This window comes from Alosa sapidissima, chromosome 14 (assembly GCF_018492685.1).
Source record: "Alosa sapidissima isolate fAloSap1 chromosome 14, fAloSap1.pri, whole genome shotgun sequence".
Taxonomy (NCBI): Eukaryota; Metazoa; Chordata; class Actinopteri; order Clupeiformes; family Clupeidae; genus Alosa; species Alosa sapidissima.
Genome location: NC_055970.1, coordinates 5,709,992 through 5,733,692, shown reverse-complemented (window position 1 = coordinate 5,733,692; position 23,701 = coordinate 5,709,992). Strand labels below are relative to the sequence as shown.

The 23,701-nt window shown below is 45.0% G+C and overlaps 1 protein-coding gene and 1 long non-coding RNA gene across 2 annotated transcripts in view; one reads left to right on the top strand and one right to left on the bottom strand.

Annotated features, from left to right (window-relative positions):
• The window catches only part of LOC121681248, a 26,755-nt gene extending 10,538 nt beyond the window's left edge, over positions 1-16,217 (bottom strand). Inside the window, exons 1-2 of the long non-coding RNA XR_006022038.1 lie at positions 16,204-16,217; positions 6,267-6,274 (exon numbers count right to left, since the gene is read on the bottom strand). This is a non-coding gene — a long non-coding RNA (uncharacterized LOC121681248). The remainder of the gene's footprint in view (positions 1-6,266; positions 6,275-16,203) is intronic.
• Positions 1-23,701, top strand: part of LOC121681245 (ankyrin repeat and BTB/POZ domain-containing protein 2-like) — a 24,846-nt gene extending 1,145 nt beyond the window's left edge. Inside the window, exons 2-17 of the mRNA XM_042060872.1 lie at positions 11,871-12,017; positions 14,495-14,702; positions 16,333-16,485; positions 16,732-16,897; positions 17,281-17,370; positions 17,681-17,782; positions 18,036-18,132; positions 18,628-18,763; positions 18,975-19,207; positions 20,407-20,585; positions 20,945-21,050; positions 21,696-21,798; positions 22,008-22,098; positions 22,315-22,383; positions 22,509-22,622; positions 22,849-23,701. Coding sequence (XP_041916806.1) covers positions 11,871-12,017; positions 14,495-14,702; positions 16,333-16,485; positions 16,732-16,897; positions 17,281-17,370; positions 17,681-17,782; positions 18,036-18,132; positions 18,628-18,763; positions 18,975-19,207; positions 20,407-20,585; positions 20,945-21,050; positions 21,696-21,798; positions 22,008-22,098; positions 22,315-22,383; positions 22,509-22,622; positions 22,849-23,061 — 2,207 coding nt within the window. The 3' untranslated portion in view covers positions 23,062-23,701. The remainder of the gene's footprint in view (positions 1-11,870; positions 12,018-14,494; positions 14,703-16,332; positions 16,486-16,731; positions 16,898-17,280; positions 17,371-17,680; positions 17,783-18,035; positions 18,133-18,627; positions 18,764-18,974; positions 19,208-20,406; positions 20,586-20,944; positions 21,051-21,695; positions 21,799-22,007; positions 22,099-22,314; positions 22,384-22,508; positions 22,623-22,848) is intronic.

The window sequence follows — 23,701 nt, the reverse complement described above, 5'->3', positions numbered from 1 at the left end:
TCGTGCAGAAGTTGTTACTTCAATATTCTCCTTCATATTTGTTGGGGTGGTTTGAGAATGTAATTGAACCTAAAGTCAGCAGAACCCAACTAAATATTAATCGCCGTGCATTTCACAGGGCATGCTCAGGGCCTGCTCAGTTCTGTCGATAAGCGCTCAAATGACCCGTTCTTTGCAGAATACAAAAGCGCACCCCTCACCGCAGCCGCTGTCATTATGTAAGGCGCTCATTAATGTGGTCTGATTGCGGAATTACGGCTCCGCGCACAATGGCCCTGCACTGCGCTAACATGCCCCGAGCAGCTTGCATGGCAGCTCTCTGGCACGCCAACAAAAAGACTCATGAAACACTATATGATCCTACAGTAATGGTGACTGAACATCCCATCTAGATAAAGTACTCTTGATCATGCAAGATGAAAGTTATACAAGGTTATGTGATTAAGATATAGAGCCCTCTTTGTTCTTAGTGTTAACCAGATCCAAAAGAGAACCAGGGAAGTCTTTAGGTATACAGTGTCAGGTAGGTGTTGGTACAACAACTTTCTCACACACAAAACAATTTTGTTGTGAGAGAGAGAGAGTGGAAATGCAAGTAGCAGAAAGTGTGTGCTGGAGCTGGCATTTGTTTGTGTGTTTTGTCTTTCCAAAGTTTACCCTTTATCATTGCTCCATGATTGAGAGGCTGTTGGTGTGCTGTAATTATGGTTTGTGTGGGGTTTCCCCCAGCCTGGTCATTACATGTACACACACACACACACACACACACACACACACACACACACAAATGTCCACACAGTATCTTACATATTCTCTCTTTCACTTGCATATATGCAGGCAGTCAAACATAAATGTTAACAGACACACACACACACACACACACACACACACACATACACACACACACAGACACACACACACTTTGACACCAAACCTTTCACTTTCTCACTCAAACTCAAGCACAAGTCATAAACACACACACACACACACACACACACACACACACACACACACACACAAAAGGGCTTTGTTCTAGTGACTGAGAGTTGGTTAAAGGCATAACAGTGGAAGGCGACCCATGCAGGGAGCAGAGTTAGGACAGGAGCCAGGGTCCACCTCTGCTTCTGGTTTTTCTGATCTGGATTTGATCAGCCCAGGCCCCCTGCGGGAGGACTCTGGTTTGGGATCTATCCACCCTCCTGCACATGAACAGATCTGGTTTGGGATCTATCCACCCTGCTGCACATGAACAGATCTGTGGCAGGCAGACCGGGCCACTAGGATCCATCTGGCAAAGCGAGGAAGTCATAGAACAGAAATAAAAATGTGCTTAAATGCAGTCCTCCTTTATGTGAAAATCTAATGGCTTTGCCATAATCTATACTCGATATTACGAGTATGGAGCACTCAATATATGACCCTGTGTTAAAATGTGCATGACTTCATGTGCAGGGATTACGATGTCAAACTGTAGCTGTGTGAAAATACTGAGAATGGTTTTATATGACATAAAGCTTACTCACACACACACACACTCACACACACACACACACACACACACAATGGTTTTATATGACATAAAGCTTCCTCTGTGCACTGCTCATGCCATTGTAGAAGTAGGCTTATTACACTGAGACAGACTGGAAAATCTCAATTCTGTGTGTGAGAGAGAAAAAGTTTCATTTACCCCCACCACCATCTACACACACACACACACACACACACACACACACACAAACAGTTCATCTGCAAGAGCCAGTCTTGATCCACAAGCTCTCAGACCCTTACACTGTAATTTAATGGTCCTCGTGTGAAGTTATATCTCATGATATGGTGGTAGTATTGAACTCTATAGTTGCGTCTGTGTTAGGAGATGCGGCAGGGTGTTGATGGAGCCGTGGGTGTGAGGAGGAGGACAGGACCTGTGAGAGTGTGTGGTGGCTGGTGGGGGATGGGAGAAGGAGCTGCAGTACACACACAGCCAGAGTCCTCTCACTCACGTGCCACACCACAATGCATACACACACACACACACACACATCTGGAACTCTTCAAGGACCCTAACATTTTCAACAGCTTGATGAACGGCCAGGCTCTACTCTGTGCTGCCCCCCCCCCACCCAACCGCCACGACTTCCTCACCACCATAGTTTGTGCGCTAGTGCTGCTCGTGTGCTGTGCCCATGTTATCTGCTAGCATAATACACACCAGTGCACATCGTTGTTTCTTGTTATACACCAGTTCTCCATTCACAATTTCATTCATTGAATTCCATTCAACTCTCCTGTTTTGTATAGTAATGCACAAGTAAACATAGCAGTCCTCTCTTGTAGCTCAGACAACAGAGTTTCAGTTGAAATGGCCAGCTATGTCTATTTCTGTTTTATGTGTGAGACTCATTTAGAAAGCAAAGGATTTCTATATTTTGAACAATCCTTTGTTCCATGTGTTCCGATGTGTACAGCAGATGACTAGTGAAACTAACTTTATACCAAAACTAATTTCACATCGGTGAGTTTCCCACGTATTGTTCTCTGTGTGTGTATGTATGTGTATATGTGTGTGTGTGTGTGTGTGTATTCTAGTCCAAGTACAGTCTTCTACCCTGGAGCCCAGGGGAGGTTTTTGTGGTCACACAGCCGGAGAAATGTAGAAATGTAGCTCTGAAACTTCAGCCCTGTTTCCCAGACAGCTGGCACGGTATCAGCAGTGATTTTCTAAGACCAGGCCACTCTCCAGGGAGTGGAAGGCGGTGTTTGTATGTCAGTGCAACACACACACACACACACACACACACACACCTCCACTGTGAACCACATTGAGGTCTGGCAGCTGATTGATGTTGAAGTTAAGATCCAGTACTGTTGGACCTTAGAGCACAGTAGCCAGCTTCCCTTGACTACAATACTACAGTCTGCTGAGGATACTGATACAGGATACTAATTCATGTGCTGTTACTTAAATACTGTAAGGATTACAACATATTAACATAAGATACTTGATAATGACAAATCACATGGTGTATGTGTGTGTGTGTGCGCGTGCGTGCGTGCATGCGTGCATGTGTGCGTGTGTGTGTGTGTGTGTAGACAGAGAGTCAACTGCCACAGCATTACAGTACTACTGAGCTCTGAGAACATCTCTGTCTCAAAGATAAGTGTCTTTGAAGTAAATCTGAAGGCAGAATATAGCCCATGGACAGGATGCGCTCATTTCACAAATTACCGATCAAGCGAGCAAGTTAGCGAGAGGCGGAAGTTCCTTCTGATAGCCACGGTCCAGCTCCCCCACGTTTGGCTAGTAAGTTAGTCAGTGTTCCAGCCTGCTCACGGGGCCACAACGGTGGACAGGAAATGAGTCATTAGTCTGGAGGAAGTGGGTGAAAAGAGTAGTCACAGCTACAACGCAGATCACATGACACCACTGAGAGTCCTAATTGGCGAGCAAGTATCACCATTGGAGACGCAGTATCAGTGACGTTAGCACAACGTCTTTTATCCCTTTCTCAGACGGCATACATCAAAGGAACGGCAATTGGCGAAACTAAAATGGCAATCCATTTTCTCAACTACCACCCATCCAGGTCTTTTGGACAGCACCCCTGAGTTTATTGTAATCTAATTGAATACAAAGATGGGGGGGCTGTTTTTGTTTCTTTTCTCTCTCTCTCTCCCTCTCTCTGGTGCGGTGGGAACCTCCTGACTGCAGACCTGGAGGTTGCGCCCCCCAATCAGCCATGTTTAACTGCTCTCTTAAATGAGGGGCTCCAGGCCTTCGATTGGGCCGAGCTCCGAGAGCGAGGGCCCCAAACCGCGGAAACGAGCCTGCTCCCCGTCACGCTCAATTTCAGCATAAATACATTAAGAGAGCTCCCTGTGCTAAACACACCCAGGCTTCCCCCTGTGGAGAGCAGAGCTCAGGGTGGTTGTGCTGGGCACCCTGGCCTACACTATGGGTGGGAATCTCTTGGACAATACCGTTCCAAGTCCTGAGGACTGATGAAAGAGTTGTTGGTGTGAGACATGGATGAATATTCTGGGATATTTTCCACTTGTCAGCCATTTCTTTAGGGTGGGTGCTTATATGCTTAATGAGAAAAGTGTGTGTTAAGTAGCGAGTGCACACCCATGTAGTTATAAGAGAGAGATAGAGAGAGAGAGAGCAGTTTGTAGACCTCTGTCCAGCGTGACCCCTGACCTTAAATCTCCTCACCATGGCGTTAGCACCTGCTGTGCGAATGCGACGTGTACACACACAGATTCTATCTACCTGCCATGTCCCTGTTACATGGGTCATGTTCTCACTACCATGGTAAGAAATGATGTCACATCGCACAAGCCACACCTGTGTGTCCGTCCATGTGTCCGTTTCTTGAAGAGCTGTCATTTTAAATCCACATTTCATCAGACTGGCTTGGGAATCATTGCAGGCAGTTGTGTGTGAATATCTGGAGTTTTTTAGGTGCCCAAAGTCAAAAGGTACTGTACACTCAAAAGTTAGTGTACATACTCAAAAGGAGTTCAGTTTAACCTTTCTAAACAGCTGAGCGCCATCACAGAAGAATTCTGGGAATTTGTGACATCAGAGCTCAGTGCCCAGAAAGGCATTCAGGAAGACTCCTCGGTAGCGCAGTGATGAAATGCAGCAGAGGAAGGAGAACAAACAACACATGCTCGCCAGTGGAAACAACAGTGACAACACCACCAACACATGCTCTGTACCATTTGTTTGTCATGCTTGCCATGCTCTGTGACCCCCACCAGCCACCATTCCCCCATGCCTTTACTGCTCAGCCCCCCCCCCCCCCCCCCCCCCACACACACACACACACGCACATGTACACATACACACATATGCACATACGCACATACACACATACACACGTTTGGAGCTAAGCACACTTCCCATTTCCTAGAGTGGTCCCCAGTCCCCCTGAGCTTTTAAAAACTCACACCCCTCACACCCTATGCCGTTCACAATGCTTAGCATCTCATAAAGGATGCAAATAAACCCTTAAGGCTCCCTGGTTACCTCTTAAAAGCACTCAGGTCTCGGCAGCACACGTCTCTTTCCACATTAGCGCATTACGTGTTTCAACAAGAGGCTCCAGTTCTTTTTGTTGTAATGAATGAGCTTTGCGACAGATTTAGGAAATGTCTCCGTTTTATAACCAGTGCAGGTAATTAGTGGAAAGGAAAGTTGAAGGAGAGGAAAGGGTGATGAAATTCTTGGAAATCTTTTCAAAAAAATTAAAGAAAGTGACATTTTTCAGAAGTGTCACATCCTGACCCTTGAGTGGAAGACTAGGCTACACAGTCTGTGTACTCATTAGAGTCACACAGCCATATTCTCTAAGGTTATGTTATTATACACATTTGTGTGTGGGTGTGTATTTGTGTATTAGTGTGAGAGAGAAGGAGTGAATGAAGTGCACAAGCTAACACACTGGGCATTGTGGATTTGTTTTATGCCACTTCAAAATGAAAGGACAGGGAGAGTGTGAGAGCTGGCTATATTTATGGCACGCTGCTGGCAGTGTGTGGGGGGCACTTTTGGATGGATGGGCGTGTCAGAGTGTGTGTGTGGTCACAAGAGGTCCTGCTCCTTAACGCTCGACCTCTAACCTCACTGATTTGTTGCCTTCAACCAATCTTAAATAAGAAGAGGACCCCTGCATACACAGCGGACTCAGTTTAGTCCGCAACAAGACAGGTCTTTAAACATGACACTATGGATAATGCTAGATTTATTGGCCAATGCAGAGAATGAGACCAAATCTTTGGGGGTGGGGGGGGGCATCATGCCAGATGCATGACTTTGGAATTGAATCAACTGAAAGATACATGACAACTTTTGTGATTATAAAAGCTATTGTTTTTGTTGTATTGTTTGCTGCTGAGTAGTTCTAGAACTTTCTCATGAAAGACCATGCCAGTAACATCATTCCAGGTTTGGAGGAGAAAGCATCCACCCAGCACCCACACATTCCCTGTGCTTTTAGTTCTTCTGTCATTAATACAGCTATGCAGTTTTCCTTGGCTCTAAAAAACTCACTCTCATAAATAAAGGCTTAAACTTTCAGTGATGCACACGCACACACACACACACACATGCACGCACGCACACACACACACACACAGACACACACACACACACACACACATACACACACACACACACACACACACACACACACACATTCAGATATCATGAGACTCTAGAGTGGCCTTGGCCCACATCACCGAGCTGCCATCTAGGCTCTGACATGTGCTACTGTGTAGAAGATAATCACAACAGCCAATGAAGACCAAGTGCCCTGCAAAAGAAAAAAAGCCTCTTATTCAAGAATTGTGTGAGAAAAGAACAGTGGATAACTGTATTATGAAATGATCCACCCCATGCAGAGTGAGGAGATTTCATTGTGGCAATGTCAGTGTGTGTTTTCCTGAAGAAGTTACAGCAAGGAATGTGTTATTGGAATAGCTGCTGCTGCTGCCGTGGTGGAAAAATGTCACGTGTGTTTGATCTGCAGTTTCATTCAATGAGAACAGATGGGCATTTCATTTAGCTGAGAGAGAGAGAAAGAGAGAGAGAGAGAGCAATAATTATTACACACACACATACACACAAACACAAACACACACGCACACACACACACACTAGGTAGACAATCTGCTCTTAACCTTTTACCTCTGTGAAGGGTCACTAATGGCCCCTCTCTTTCTCCCTCTCTCTTCTCATTCTCTTTGTCTTTCTTTCTTTCTTTCTTTCTTTCTTTCTTTCTTCTGTTTCTCAGACAGTCTCTCACTCCTCTTGTGGTATTTCTCTACGTCCATCTCTCCAGTGTGTTGTCCACTCTCGTATGACAGGAATATGACGCCGTAAAGCTTTTGTTTCATCCCTGTCTGTCTCTATCCTCTGGGGGCGTCTAACTAGACCACTGGCCTGTGCTCCCATTGTGAGACACACAGGGACTGACTGATATATGAGAAGACATACCCAGTTGTTTATGAGCAGGAGTGTCCCTTTTTATGGCACTGATTAACCCCAATATTTAACCCCTGAACAGTGTGTGTGTGTGTGTGTGTGTGTGTGTGTGTGTGTGCGCGTACATGTGGGTGTGTGTGGGGTGGGGGGTGGTGCATGTTCATTTTGTTGAATATAGAATGCAGTTAAGATACTGGCTTTGTTAAAGATGATTGGGTCTTTTGTCCCTGAAGAGCAGATGTCAACTCTTAAACAGCATCTGTAAAACCTTGCCACTTATTGTATTGTTTATTTACTTGTGCATGTGTCGTGTGTGTGTGTGTGTGTGTTTGTGTGTGTGTGTGTGTGTGTGTGTGGGCTGGTACTAAATGTGTGTGCTGAACTTTGATCAATCAGATACGTGATAACATGAAGCAGAATCCACAAATGAGTTACCATTAAGGTTGTGATCTTTATTATAACCGACTCCAGAGGCAGACACTGTTAAATGTGTCTGAGTCTGGCTCTCATTCCGATGCTCTTCCTCTTGTTAAAGCCTCATGCACGAGGACTTTTACTGTGAAAGGCACACTGAGCTCATTTTCCTGGCAGATGCTAACATGGAGAGTGTGTATCTCTCCTCTCCATAACCACCGAAGAGTGTGTGTACAGAGCAAGTAATCACACAAACAGCACATGCGCCTGTGTCCACACACACGCACGCACGCACGCACGCACGCACGCACGCACGCACGCACGCACACGCGCACACACACTCACACACACACACACACACACATTTGCACCTTTCCTATGTTCTCTATGAGGCCTGGAGTGGCTGTGAGGATGGGCACTGAGGTCTGGGATGCCTGTATTCTCTAGCGCTGGCTGGCCTCTGTTGATCCTGTGGCTGGCCTTGGCCTGGGCACAGAGAGAGCCGTTGTGTGTGTGTGTGTGTGTGTGTGTGTGTGTGTGTGTGTGTGTGTGGTGCAACTGGGTCACCAGTTCAGTGTATTTTCCTACTCTTGAGCATATGGTAGGAGGAAGAGCGAAAGAAAACAGTCTTAAGGCTGTGTGTGTAATTGAGCTGTTTGTGTGTGTGTGTGTGTGTAAGAGAGAGAGAGATAGAGTGTGTGTGTGTGTGTGTGTGTGTGTGTAAGAGAGAGAGAGATAGAGTGTGTGTGTGTGTGTGTGTGTGTGTGTGTAAGAGAGAGAGAGAGAGTGTGTGTGTGTGTGTGTGTGTGTGTGTAAGAGAGAGAGAGAGAGAGAGAGAGAGAGAGTGTGTGTGTGTGTTTAAGTTAATGAGATGTGGGCAAATGCCCCATACTAAGTCTGAAACAGAGCTACTCTGTTTGGCTTTGTCCTCTGTGAACACCCCACTTGTTAGGGGTGAAGGTGTGTGTGTGTGTGTGTGTGTGTGTGTGTGTGTGTGTATGTGAGCGAGAGAGAGAGAGAGTAGGTCTCTTTGTAATGTGTGTGCTCTAGTAATCGATGTGGTTTACTAATCACCATATCTGCTACACAAGGGAGAGAGTGTGTCCATTTGTGCCTTAGCTAAAGAATAATCCCTATACTGCTGCTGTGCTGCATGTGTGGCATCCAGCCATGGATTCAGTCTAAATCTACTACCTTGCCTCCTCTCTAGTGGACCGAAATCACACAGTCACAGTGTCATTCAACTTGAGATTGCAGTGGGCGTTTCACAGGTCACACTGTTTTCACTCACAGCGGGGTCGCAGAGGGACCGACCCCCATGATACAGCCCTGACTCTATGACCTCTGACCTGTCACCCCTGTGATCTGGAGTCCGATTCTAGGACATGCAGGCGACCTCTTGGTGGTTGTGTGTAGGGCACCTAGTGAGGTCAGCAGGGTCCGGTAAAGCTGGCGTCTGGTTAACACAATGTGTTTGGCTGATGGCAAGCTACTGCACATTGTGATGGAAGGCATCATCAGTGTGATGGGTTTTCAGACTAAAATGCTGAAGGACCTTTTTTTTCCCCCAAACCACCCTGGTGCTTCTCTCCTGACCTCACCCCAGGACCTTATCAGCACATTGCTGTAGAACAGCGTTCTAACCCCATAATAACCTAGAATAACTACAACCTGCTTCATTAGTAGTGAAGACCCAATGGTGCTTCCTTGTTATGGAGCCTCCTATACAGACTTCCATTAGTCTATTACATGTTGTGTAGATATATTAAAGTGCTCGCTTCCTGTATGGAGTTACAGTACAGGCCAAAGGTTTGGACACACCTTCTCATTCAATGCGTTTCCTTTATTTTCATGACTATTTACATTGTAGATTTATCAAAACTATTAATGAACACATGTGGAATTATGTACTTAACAAATAAGTGTGAAATAACTGAAAACATGTCTTATTTTCTAGTTTCTTCAAAGTTGCTATTTTTTTTTTATTTAATACCATATTCAGCAAGCCATAACTTGACAAATATTCATCTGTGGGCCAAATAACTTTGCATTCATTCATAGTTTTGATGCCTTCAGTGAGAATCTACAATGTAAATAGTCATGAAAATAAAGAAAACGCATTGAAATGAGAAGGTGTGTCCAAACTTTTGGCCTGTACTGTATATGCAAGCCTAGTCTAAAAGTCTACAAGCTTTTTTTTTTTTCAGTGGAAATCTCTATTGAAGTTCTCTTTCAGTCTAGCACTGTAAACTGTCTCTCTGTAATGGAGGACGATATACATTTCAAGGATCTAAAGAAACACATACAGCAGATATCTAATGCTTCATGTAATAATAGGATCTAAAGAAACACATACAGCAGATATCTAATGCTTCATGTAATAATAGGATCTAAAGAAACACATACAGCAGATATCTAATGCTTCATGTAATAATAGAGCAGGAGTTCTGCTCTGGCCAAACGAGTTCTCAGTTCTGGCTGTCAGAACCAGTAAAGGATTTATGAAGGGAGGTTGTTTTTTTCTCCTGTGTGATGGTGAATGAGGGTAGCAGATGGATTCACGGGTGCATCTGCAGTGGGTGTGTGTGTGAGCGTGGTCAGCTGAAGAGAGAGGGAGCGTGTGTGTGTGCGGGCTGATGACGCACGCTACGGTTTCAGCAGTGCTAGTGGTGCGTGGGAAACCATACTTGTGTGTGTGTGTGTGTGTGTGTGTGTGTGTGTGTGTGTGTGTGTGAGAGAGGACTGGTGTGACTATCTGTCATGCTTCATAGGATCCATCACTGCTGTCACTGCACACACACACACACACACACACACACACACACATACACACACACTTACCAGGCAGGCCATGACCCCAGTTGCCATGTACGTAACTTGGTCAGGGCAGAACTATATTTACCATAGAGCCATAGAGCTAGTTTGAGGTAATAGCCATGAAGTTGCTCATGTACTGACCACAAGCTCCCGGCGTGCATTTACCCACACCCAGCCACACACACACACACACACACACACACACATGCGTGAGCACACATGGTTTTGTGTGTGTGTGTGTGTGTGTGTGGTACACATGTGTGTGTGTATGTGTGTGTGTGTGTGGTACACGTGTGTGTACATTAGCTGTAAGCATGTATTACTTGGTGTATTTGTTGCTGGGTGGCCCCCTGAAGAGGCCTTTGTGATCATCTTCACTGGAGCTGAAATATAAGGGGATGGAGCCAGAGAAGATTTGCAGAGTTCTGTGTCACTGAGTCAATTAGTGAGTCTGGTGTGTGTGTGTGTGTGTGTGTGTGTGTCCCATTGTCACACTCAGTGGTGAGTCAGCACATTCTCTCCCTTTGCAGACTGGGTTCTCACACAAAGACACCAGCCACCTCCAAAGAACGCAGGGTCATGCACTGTATGGAAACACTGATGTGCACACACACACTCTCTCTCTCTCTCTCAAACATACACAAACATACACAAACTACCAAAACTACATGCACACATATACAAAACACTCCATACTATGCACACATGCTCATACACACACGCCTGTTTCAACTGCCTGTCGGTACATTGTAACTGACACGGCCCTGTTGCCTGCCCTGAACTGTGTCATATTGCCCACAGTCAGAATGTAATAGCGTGGCTCCGCCTCCGGCCCTGCAGTGTCTCCTGGGTAAATTAGGGAGCAGCGGGGCGAAATGGCTGCTGCGGGCGGACGAGCCACCACACCCCAGCTCTGACCTCAAGAGAGAGGGAGACGAGACGAGAAGAGAGAGAGAGAAGAGAGGGAGAGAGAGAGGGAGAGAGAGAGAGGGGAGAGAGGGGAGAGAGAGAGAGAGAGAGATAACCACAGCAACAAGTAGCCCGTGCAGAGACACACCCTGCAGGCCCTCTGCTGTTTCTCCATCCCTTCCTCTCTTCCTCTGTCTTCCTTCTCCCTCCCTCTATCCTTCCTCTGTCTTCCTCCACCCTCCCTCTATCCTTGGCTAGACATGGTCTGCTGCTTGTCCAGTGAGAGACACAGTTGATTAAAAGCCTCCTTCCTGTGTGTTGTTCACCATGATGTTGACCACTTTACTCATTCAAGCGTTATCCATAGTTTTTGTGTCATGGATCATTTAACATGGTTCTAACATGTGTGTGTCTGTGTGCGCACACTTGAATGTGAATGTCTGTTAGTGTGTGTGTGTATGCGCATGTGTATGTATGAGTGTGAATATCTGTTAGAGAGTCCCCATCTGATTTAAAAGTGCCACTATTGACTCATTTAATCCAATTAAACATCTTTGTGTGTGTGTGTGTCTCTCTCTGTGTGTGTGTGTGTCTCTCTCTCTCTGTGTGTGTGTGTGTGTGTGTGTGTGTGTGTGTGTGTGTGTGTGTGTGTGTGTGTGTGTGTGTCTCTGTGTGTGTGTGTGTGTGTGTGTGTGTGTGTGTATGTGTGTGTCTGTGTGTGTGTGTGTGTGTGTGTGTGCAGGTGAGCTGTCTCTGCCTGCCCGGTTTAGCCGCTACTCTGAGGTGGATGTCGGGGTGGAACGACGGGAAGACGCCTATGCCCAGCTGGAGCTGCGCACCCTGGAGCAGGCCCTTCTGGCCACCTGCGTGGGCAGCATCTCCGAGCTCAGTGAGTTACCACCACACCATACACACACACACACACACACACACACACTGACACTTCGGGACTACAGCCTCACCTCCCAGCTGCATGGGCAGCATCTCTGAGCTCAGCGAGTTACCACTACACCACACACACACACACACACACACACACACACACACATACACACATACACACACATACACACACTCACACACACACACACAGACATATACATATACTTAAGTGCTACAGCCTCACCTTTCACTTCTCACCTTTCCCCTGCCACCTCTCCAGCCACTGCAATCCAACCTGACCTCTGACCTCTGACCAGACCTCTTCTTTCATGTCCTTCTCTTTCCCTGTTTTTCACTGTGTTTTTCATTCTTCCGTGATCTCTCCTGTCAGTGACATGAGAGCCATTTCCTCTTCTTGTTCTCATTCTTACGAGTGACCCACTCTTCTCATTTCTATCTGTCATTCCTCCTCTCTCTCTCTCTCTCTCTCTCTCTCTCTCTCTCTCTTTCTCTTTCTCTCTCTCTCTCCCTGTCCTGTCCTTTGCTCTTCTATTGTAGTTTAGTCCACTTCTCTCTCTCTCTCTCGCCCCTCTGCTTGTTATTATTCCAACACTGTGAACTGTACTGTAACACTCCACAAGGGATTGTTAGGGATTCAAGTGGATAACATTATACAAGTAGGCCGGTCTGTGTGTGTGTGTGTGTGTGTGTGTGTGTGTGTGTGTGTGTGTGTGTGTGTGAGAGAGAGAGAGAGAGAGAGAGAGAGAGAAAGAGAGAGGGAGAGAGAGAGAGAGAGAGAGTACTTAACTTAAATGACCCAGGTTGTTATGTATGAATCAGCGGTGTGTTCTGGCTACTGGGTGGTTTGTTTATGTTGTGCTGCCTGCCTCAGGTTGAGCCTCTCTCTCTGCCCAACCCACACCAGAGAGGGTGTGGTGGGGGTGGTGGGGGGTGGTGGGCGAACACTTCCCTGGTTGTGTGCCCGGCACAACAGCATCTTATGTGGGACCCAAAAGAGAAAATTCAGGCCCTGTCCACCGTGTGAGACCTGGCTTTGTGCAGCCCAGGCCTCACACTGGGAGCTGCCCCACTGGAACAAACAGGCTCTTTAAGCCCCAAACACAAAGGCAAACCTTGTCATTTGTTTGAGGTGTTTAAACAGAGAAAGAAGGAATATTTTTTCCCGAAAGGTTCATGGATGAAGTGATTGTAATTTTCTTAAAATGCAGGCACACCCTAAATTGCATGTTTTATTTAAAATCATGTCATTTCTGTGAGATAAACTGTTTTTGTTAAAGACCCACGTTTAGGAATGGTAGAAAACACAGAAGATTTGTCCGAAGGTTTTTCCTCTCAACAGTAGTGCCTTTTAGAGATTTCTCTTTTCGTTTTCTCCTTTTTTCCCCTCTCTCCATCCTCTGCTTTCTTTCTCTCCATTAATGGGATTTTCATGTGCTGATCATGGACTCCAGGATAAGCTCCTGGCTGTTGGTAATGACCATCACAGACACACAAGTCTTCCTCTCTGTTCTTCTCTTATTCTGTTTACAGTACTTCTCTCATCCGTATCGTCTCTATCTCTCTATCTCTCTATCTCTCTATCTCTCTATTTCTCTCTACATACCTCCATACTAAAGATCCAGCTGCTCTCCAACCTACCTCCATTATTCCCTCTCCTCCTCTAATGACAGTGACAGTTTCTCTCCTTCCATCTCTCTCTCTCTTTCTCTCTCTCTCCTGACTTTTCTTTCTTTCTTTTCTTTTATCTTTTTTTCTGTTCTTTCTTCCTTTTTTTCTTTCTTTCCTTCTTCTTTCATTCTCTCTCTTTCTGAGGATTCTCTCTTTTTTACTTCCTCTCCTGCCTTTTGTCCACCTAGCCCTCTTCACTCTGTCCGTTTATGCCTGTGCTCTGTCTTCCTCCTCTCCTCCTCCTCTTCTCCTCTCTCTTCAGAGCCAGGCCTCCCTCCCTCTCTCCCTCTCTCGGGCACAGGTACTGATAGATCTTCCTGACGTGGGATTTCTGGTGCTGCTCTTCCTTCCTTTCTTCCTGAGCTCCATCAGAGCACTGATCCCCGGCCCAGATCTAATACACAGACACTGCTTATATTTATATCACTCAACAATAGCTCTTAATAGGTTGACAAGGAAAGACATTCATGGAAATCTAAGTAGAAATAGCTTTTACAGTGAGAAAAGGACAAGTTATATCAAGGGAAACTGGGAGCAAAAATTGAGACTATTGTGTTTTATGGTGCTGAAGCCAGAACATTCTTGGCACATTTTATTTTTGGTACATATTATTTGAAATGTAATGGAATAGAACTAAGCATTCTTTTTTGAATATGATACTTTCTGTCTAGTCTACTGTAACTTTGTGTTCATTGTTCTCTCTCTCTCTCTCTCTCTCTCTCTCTCTCTCTCTTTGTGTGTGTGTGTGTGTGTGTGTGTGTGTGTGTGTGTGTGTGTCCACATCCAAACAACCAGGTGATCTGGTGTCCAGAGCTATGCACCACATGCAGGGTCAGAGCTCTGCAGGCCCAGGTCTCAGCCCTCTCCAAACTGGCCACAGGCAGCTAATCTCCTGGTCACCTGATGCGCTACACACACTCTATTACTTCCTGCGCAGCCTACAGATGGAATCTCTGGAAAACCCCAACCTGGAGCCACCCAGAATGGCCCTCAATCGAGAAAGGTATGACAATTTACATATTATAAAAGTCCACGCTAAATAGCAGAAATATCACAAATACTACCAGTATAGCTACCAGGGACTCACCAACAGCTACAAAAACAAAGCACAAGACACAGTACACTGAGGCAACATATACTGTATTTTACATCAATAAGTGCTATGACTAAGGATATATGGCAGATAGTGCCAGTTTAAACCAATCCATATGGTCCAGTTTGTATTTGTGTCACACTGTAGGATACAGGTGATTCATGTCATGGTTTGTTCTCAGTAGCACAGCAGGCAGTTAAAATGTTAGTCTTTCTGTGTTTGTGTATGCTTTTGTGGTTGTGTGAGCATGTTAGTGTGTGTGTGTGTGTGTGTGTGTGTGTGTGTGTGTGTGTGTGTGTGTGTGTGTGTGTGTGTGTGTGTGTGTGTACGTGTGCATGTGTGTGTGTGTGTGTGTGTGTGTGTGTGTTTGGATTTTATGTGTGTGGTTGGGTTTTGTGGTAATTACGGTCTGGTAGTGATTATAACCTTATGCTTCACTTCAGCTGGGTTGTTGTTCGGTGCCACTGTTAACCTTCCCTGACCTGTGAATGTGAGTGTGTGTGTGTGTATGTGTGTGTATGTGTGTTTTGTCCTCTTCGTCGGAGTAACAATATGCTCCCCTGTAGCCCTGAGTGCAGGGAGTGGGCATGTTCTGGATGAAGCATGGCTCCTTGTTTTAGACAGATAGAGAACATTGTGATTTGCCACCAGTAAGGTCAAAGATCACTCAAACAGAAGGCCCCTAAGGGATTTCCACCACCCCCAACCTCAAACTCACAAAATACTTTTTTTCTCTGAAGATTATAATCCAGACATATTTATTGAACATGGTTTCCAGTAGAGGGTCACGGATTTTGATTCAGAATAAAGTATAAACAGTATATGTCTATTTTGAATAAATACATATTTTGAATAAAATACATTAGTGTAAGCCCTCTCTCTTGAGTCATATCACTTGTTTCACAATGGGACAGTTAGACACATTAGACAACTTAAAGATTTCACATTTTTACGATACAATACGATACGATACAACTTGATTTGTCAGTTTGTGCTGAAATTCTTTTTGCATCCCTGGGCAGCTCATTTAAGTATAGGAGGACAGCATACAAAGGACAGAGACAATACATACATGTGAGACATATAGTAGCATCAATAGACAGGCATTTAGACATACATGTAGGACATAAAGCATCAACAGACAAACATGAAACTTAGCCACACATGACAGTATCAACAGACGAACATGAAACTTAGCCACACATGACAGTATCAACAGACAAACATGAGACATAGCCACAAAAGATATATCAAGCATGACAGAAGACAAAGCATACAACTATTACAAAGAGGCTATATCAATACATCCAAACTTTCAACACTTGGAGACATTGCATCCATGGATAAATATTGCACTAGATCTTAATGTTGCTGGTTTGATTGATGTATAAAAGAGTATATTTAGAATTACTAGGGGAGCAGCTTTGAAAGTAGTTCTCTGGCCGTCTCGGTCAGGATTTAATGGTTAAAGTTTGCTTAGTGTAATTGTTGATGTGTGTCTGTGTGTGTGTGTGTGTGTGTGTGTGTGTGTGTGTGTTAGGCCCTTTGTACTGCTGCCTCCGCTGGGGGAATGGATGCGCGTGTCCCTGGCTCACACAGAGCACCGGAGGAGTCTGCTGCTAGACAGCGACGACGTGAGACAGGCCGCCAGGCTACTGCTGCCCGGGCTCGACTGTGAACCCAGACAGCTGAGGTACACACACAGATGCACACACTCCCTCTTCCATGCACAAACACTTTCTCATATAGAGCCACAACTAAAACATACTCCAATCACATATGCTCACACACACACACACACTGACACACACAGACAGACAGACACACACACAGTCTCACAGTCTTACACACACACACAGTCTCAAAGTCCAAGGAACAATATTCACCCATTTGTCTGTGTGTGTGTGTGTGTGTGTGTGTGTGTGTGTTGTTTACCCAGGCCAGAGTGTTGTTTCAGCTCCTTTAAGCGTCTGGACTCCAGAGCGGCCACGAACAAGTTCAACCTGGACCTGGGCTTCAGGATGCTCAACTGTGGACGCAGCGATTTGATTGGACAGGCCATACAGCTGCTGGGACCAGAGGGCGTGAATACTAAAGATGACCAGGTGCAGACAAATACACACACACACACACACACTCACCCACTCACTCTCTCACAGCCAGGCGGGTGTGTTTTGCAGCCCTCTGCTGAAAATGAGAAGGCTTCCAGGTCTGCACTGAGAAGCAGGAGAGGAAATGGGCTAAACATGTTGCAAACCTTGAACTAGAAATGTTGTGTTAGATAAGACAAACAAGGGGATTGAGATGTAGGAAATTTGGAGGTAGATAAAAGACAGGTTAAAGAAGTGAATTTATCATGTGGGACAGCAATAAGCACATTGTTTTAGTGAGGTCAGACTTGTCAAGTGTACATTTAGGAACCTAACACTGTATCTCTCTCTCTCTCTCTCTCCTTTCCTCTGTCTCTTTGTCTCTTTCTCTCTCTCAGGGGATGACTCCTCTGATGTATGCAAGTGTGGCTGGGGACGAGGCTCTTGTGCAGATGCTGGTTGATGCAGGGGCCAGCCTTGAGGTGACGGTAAGGACACCTCTCTCTCTCTCTCCCTCTCCCTCTCTCTCCCTCTCTCTCCCTCTCCCTCTCCCTCTCTCTCCCTCTCTCTCTCTCCCTCTCTCTCTCTCTCTCTCTCTCTCAGCTACAGTCATCTGATTCCATACACACGCTGTGAAACAGCAAACACCCTCCCAAGAGGTCAGGGCAAATTCAGACTGATGGTGTCCCTTCCGTCTCTCTCTTCGTTTCTCACTCCTCTCTCTCTCTCTCTCTCTCTCTCTCTCTCTCTCTCTCTCTCTCTCTCTTTTGGGTTCCCTAATCTGTCTGTACCTCACAGGTTCCGGCCTGCTCGTCCACTCATCCTTCTGTCCATCCGGACACACGGGATTGGGTGGCTCTGACGTTCGCTGTTCTGCACGGGCATTTGTCTGTGGTTCAGGTGAGACCATAGCACATCAACCCTTAGCCGTACATGGTGTTATGTAAGCATGACAATATAGCTGTGAAATAGAGAAGTAAATCAGGCTAGACAGGCAATGTTCACCTAACTACATGCTGACTTGCTTTCAGCAGAGTACTAATTAGTTTTGACTGAAACCACTGTTTTTATGTGATGTATAATGTGACTGTGTTTCTGTGTTTCTGTGTGTGTGTGTGTGTGTGTGTGTGTGTGTGTGTGTGTGTGTGTGTAGTTACTCTTGGATGTGGGAGCAGATGTAGAGGGTGCTGCCAGCAAGGGTGGGCATCAGGGCTGGGCACCCACTCCCTTACAGCTGGCATCTGCTGCAGGTACAGTAGACAGTAGGCACTGGACAACACAACAGTCCCATTCAAGTCCTAACCTCTCTCCATCTCTCTCCCCATCTCTCTCTCTCTCTGTCTCCATTTTTTTCTCCATCTCTCTCTCTCTGTCTCCATCTCTCCCTCTCTCCATCTCTCTGTCTCCATCTCTCTCTCTCTGTCTCCATCTCTCCCTCTCTCTGTCTCCATCTCTCCATCTCTCTCTATCTCTCTCTCTCTGTCTCAATCTCTCCCTCTCTTCATCTCTCTCTCTCTCTCTCTGTGTCTCCATCTCTCTCTATCTCTCACTCTCTCTGTCTCCATCTCTCTCTCTCTCTCCATCTCTCTCTCTCTCTGTCTCTCTCTCTCTTGCTCTCTCTCACTCAAAAGGAACCTCTTTTACTTCAGATGAAACATAGAGTATGTATTCTGTTGTAAATCTGTTCAATGCACTTTCAGTGTGGTTGTTATATTCAGTGTGCGTATGTGTTTTTATGTATGCAGGTAATTATGAGATGGTGAGTCTGCTCTTGGATCGAGGGGCGGATCCTCTGCTACAGATGCATTGTGGGGCTGCTCTGACATCATCGCTGTATGAGGACATGAACTGCTTCAGTCATGCTGCTGCTCACGGACACAGGTACTGTGTGTGTGCATTTGTTTATATGTGTGTCTGAGTGTGTGTGTGTGTGTGTGTGTGTGAGTGTGTACTTTGTGTGTATGTGTTTTGTTTATGCGTGTCTGTGTGTGTGTGTGTGTGTTTTGTTTATGTGTGTGTGTATTTTGTGTGTGTCTGGGTATTTTGTTTACATGTATGTAACACACCCCATCCATCCCTCCCTCTGCTGCAGGAATGTGCTGCGTAAGCTACTGTCCCACCCGGAGGGCCGGCAGGATGAGGTGCTCTCCCTGGAGGAGATCCTGGCTGAGGGCCTGCAGGACTCCAGACCGCAAACAGGCAGATCCAGCCAGCAGGGGGCCCCGCCGAGACTATGCAAGGCCCGGATGAGAGCCCTGCAGCAGGCCTGCCTGCACAGCGCAGAACATGGCTACCTAGACGTTACGATGGAGCTCCGTACACTGGGTATGTGTGCCCTCATGGATTGCATTGTGATATGCATGCACAATTAAAGGGGCGGCGTGTAGAATTTTGTTAGCTTCGAGTTGTCTTGAACGCACCATTACATTTGTGATGGCATTCCATTGACTTGCATTGTATTTAATACAGCACCACACATGGAACAAAGTAGTATTCCAAGAGGGGCTGTCTGTCAGACAGTGGATATCTGGCCAGCACAGAGCATAGGCTTTTCTAAACATTATGTCCAAGACTGTGGTTTCTTCACATTCATTTGGTATTTCATTTGGTCAATTTTGAATGTCGTAAACAAAAAACAACAGCCTTTAATTACTAATAACTAATTAGTGCTTCAGATTAGTGCTTTAATTACTAATAACTAATTAGTGCTTCAGATTAGTGCTTTAATTACTAATAACTAATTAGTGCTTCAGATTAGTGCTTTAATTACTAATAACTAATTAGTGCTTCAGATGACGGTTATGAACCAAGTGCAGAAAATGCAAATATTAATGTGCACATGCTTTTCCTGGATTTAGATAGATAGATAGATAGATAGATTGATAGATAGATAGATTGATAGATAGATAGATAGATAGATAGATAGATAGATTGATAGATAGATAGATAGATTGATAGATAGATAGATAGATAGATAGATAGATAGATAGATAGAGAGATAGATAGATACATAGATAGATAGATAGATAGATTGATAGATAGATAGATAGATAGATAGATAGATAGATAGATAGATTGATAGAGAGATAGATAGATAGATAGATAGATAGATAGATAGATAGATAGATAGATAGATAGATTGATAGATAGATTGATAGATAGATAGATAGATAGATAGATAGATAGATAGAGAGATAGATAGATAGATAGATAGATAGATTGATAGATAGATAGATAGAGAGATAGATAGATAGATAGATAGATAGATAGATAGATAGAGAGATAGATAGATAGATAGATAGATAGATAGATAGATAGATACTTTATTGATCCCCAGGGGAAATTCAAGGTCTCAGCAGCATACATACAACACAAACACATTCTTTAACAGCAGAAAGAGTAATTAAAGTATATAATATAAAAACACAACTAAGCAGTAAGGACAGAATTCATCTCTCCTCTCCCTTTGGCCAAAGATCCTTGATTACTAGCTCCGCTTTAACCCTCTCTGCTTTGGCTCCCAGGTGTGCCTTGGCGGCTCCACGTGTGGCTGCAGTCCCTCCAGAGTGCCCAGCGGCAGTCCAGGAGCAACGTGCTCCTGTCCCTCCTGTCAGACTTCACCTCCATCGGCCGTGAGGAGTATTCCCAGGCCCTGGTCTCTGACGGTCTACCACTCATGTTCAACATCTTCAGAACTACCCAGGTACCATTTCATAAGATATACTGTACTAGTCTAGTCGAACCCTTTATCATGAATTTGTATGTTTTTTATTATTAGATTGCTAAGGTTTTTATTATTTTTTGCAATGACCTGTGGACATAATAATTACAATAATAGAAGCTGAAATTTAGCCAGATACCACCGATAACACTTCACCTATCTTTTATCAAACAATCATAAGTTGATGATTTGCTATACTGTACTACCATACCATGCCAAGCATATCTTAAACAATTCATTCATATTCACAAGTGCAGTATAAGTTATTTTAGTATGTGATTCACTATTATAATGGTATGGACAGAGATGTTTAAAATAGACCCATCCTCTCCCCACTACAGAATGATGAGCTCATGAGACAGCTGGCGGCCATCTTTAGTCACTGTTTTGGCTCTGCTCCTCCTCCTCCTGTTCCAGCGGCACGGGACACACCCTCCGCACAGCTGGGTAATAACACTACATACATTACACACACACACGCACACACACGCACACACACACCCTCCGCACAGCTGGGTAATAACACTACATACATTACACACACACACACACACGCACGCGCACACACACACACACTTCATTTACAATATGTCGAAACCACAAGTTTCTCTACATCAGTGGTTTTCAAAGTGGGGGCCGCGAGGGGGTGCCAGCATGATAATGACTGGGAGGAATAGTAAAGTGATAGCTCTCTAGCAGAAAGCAGCAAATGCATTTTTACACACTGCTCCATCGCGAAGTGCTTGTGGCTAAAATAATTATTAGGATTAGCTTAATGTATTTTTACATTTGCTGTAGTATTGTCGATGGGTTTAATAACACATCAAGGGGGTCCTTGGCCAGAACCTAGTGGTATTTGGGGGGCCTTGTCGTGGAAAAGTTTGGGAACCCCTGCTCTACATGACGCAGGGAATTTTTGTTTTATATGAAAGGCTGGTATATACACCTACATGAAGTGCAGAGTCAATTTAAGTGGGAGTTTTAAATGAACATTGTCTTTACTATCATCATTATTATTATGTGAATGTGCTCATGTTTCTCTTTTGTGTTGCTGATGTTTAACTGTGGATTGTCCTCCTGTGTTTTATTTAGATGCCCACTTCCTGAATAACCGGGAGATGTCTGACGTGACATTCGTAGTTGAGGGACGGATGTTCTACGCCCACCGGGTTCTGCTCATGTCTGTTTCAGACAGGTAAGAAACACATGGGTGTATCCTCAAACACACACATACACACACACACACACACACAGAAAGAGAGAGAGAGAGAGAGAGAGAGAGAGAGAGAGAGAGAGAGAGAGAGAGAGAGAGAGAGAGAGGGAGAGAAAGAGAGAGAGAAACACACATTGGTATTTTTCTGTATTTTGTTTCATTTTCTGACCCTGTCCCTCTCTCCTGGTCAGGTTCAGGGCCTTGCTTGAGCCGACGCCCTCTAGTGGACTGCGAGAGCATAAACCCATCCCTATTACCAACGTCACTTACACCACCTTCCAGGTAACACAGCCTGAATGGCCAATTTCACACCCATTACAATAGTTACCACACTGGTAACAAGAACTTTAGTATGGAATTAAATATGATCTGTGAGTCGGTATAACTTTCAGTTAGCTTTCATTAATTTCTTAGTCTCCTGTAATAATTGTGGTGATAATGAAGACTGACCTGCTCCTTGTCTGTCACTCACCTCTCTCTTTGTCTTTGTCTGTGCAGAGAATGATGAGTTATTTGTACTGTGGTGGCAGTGAGTGTCTCAGAGCTCCTCTATCAGACCTACTGGAGGTAAGCCATGATCCACGGTCTGCACATTTAGCTGCGAAATTGCAAAGGATTGCTGTTAAAGTCTGACTAGGTGTTCCTTTAAGATTTTCAGACTGACTGTCTTTTGTTTATGCCTCTTTATATAGCTCCTGGCAGTGGCCAATGCTTTCCAGGTGGGGGCGCTGAAGAGGCAGTGTGAGATGCTGTGCTCGGACAGAATTCAGCTGGACAATGCTGTACGCCTCTACCTCAAAGCTAAGGTGAGAACACAGCATGCAGCATACACCCTTGGGAACACACAACTAAGTATTAAAATGTGTGCATAGTTTTACATTTAGTGTTTTTTTTTTTCAATTATGTGGGGAATTATCCATCTGTTATTGGTGAGGTTTATTAATCATTATCGTAAATAATAATTATTAATACATCAGAGTAAAATGTGTCTCAGAATCTTATCAAATGACCCTCTCTCTTTCTGTTCATCAGACATTTGGAGCAACAGAGCTGGCTGTGTTCTGTGAAGGCTACTTCCTCCAGAGGATGCCGGACCTCCTCGAGATGGAGGACTTTCAGAGCCTCCTTCGCCCCTCCTCAGGGTCACCTGCAGTGAGGTCACAGCTGGACCTCCTGCCCCTGGAGGGCCTGCAGACCACGCTGAGCCGCCGCCTACTCTCCCTCTGTGTGCCTGTCCAGGGCTGAGCTGGACAAGGGACACGGACCTCATCTCATCAGTGGAACCAATGAGACTGTGTGGGGGGGGGGGCACAGACCAACACTACAAACAAGACACTAGTGGTAGAGGCTCAGAGTACCTAAAACCTGCCGAAAAAAGATAGAGGAGAAATCATCTCCAAAATAATCTAATGGATAAAGTGAGCCTGTGAAGGACAGCTATCCTTTTCCTTGTCCACGCTTAACTCCAGGCTCACTACGAATCCAGTAAACAATGTGATCATTCATCAGCTCACAGACAGTTGAGACTGGATGCATGCTAATAGTGCCCTCTAGTGGCCAGATATTTTCCACACAAAGGCAGGTGCTATGATGCAGGTCTGCCTCTTGATGTGTCCACATCTGAAGCACACATGCAGTGTGTCTCACTCAGGAGTGGGTATGAGAACTTCACAAAGCCAGTAATGGGAGAAAACAGGTTTAATACAGTTCTATAGGTCATTGCGCTGTGTAACATAATTCATTAAATTTATGTATAGTTTTGTCACATATTTAATAATTATCATATTAAGCAAACCATGTAAAATATTTAAGCTGTTAACTTATATATTGGCTTGTTGATGTCTGCCATTGTTCTTCATTTTTCTTTCATTGTAACTCATAACGC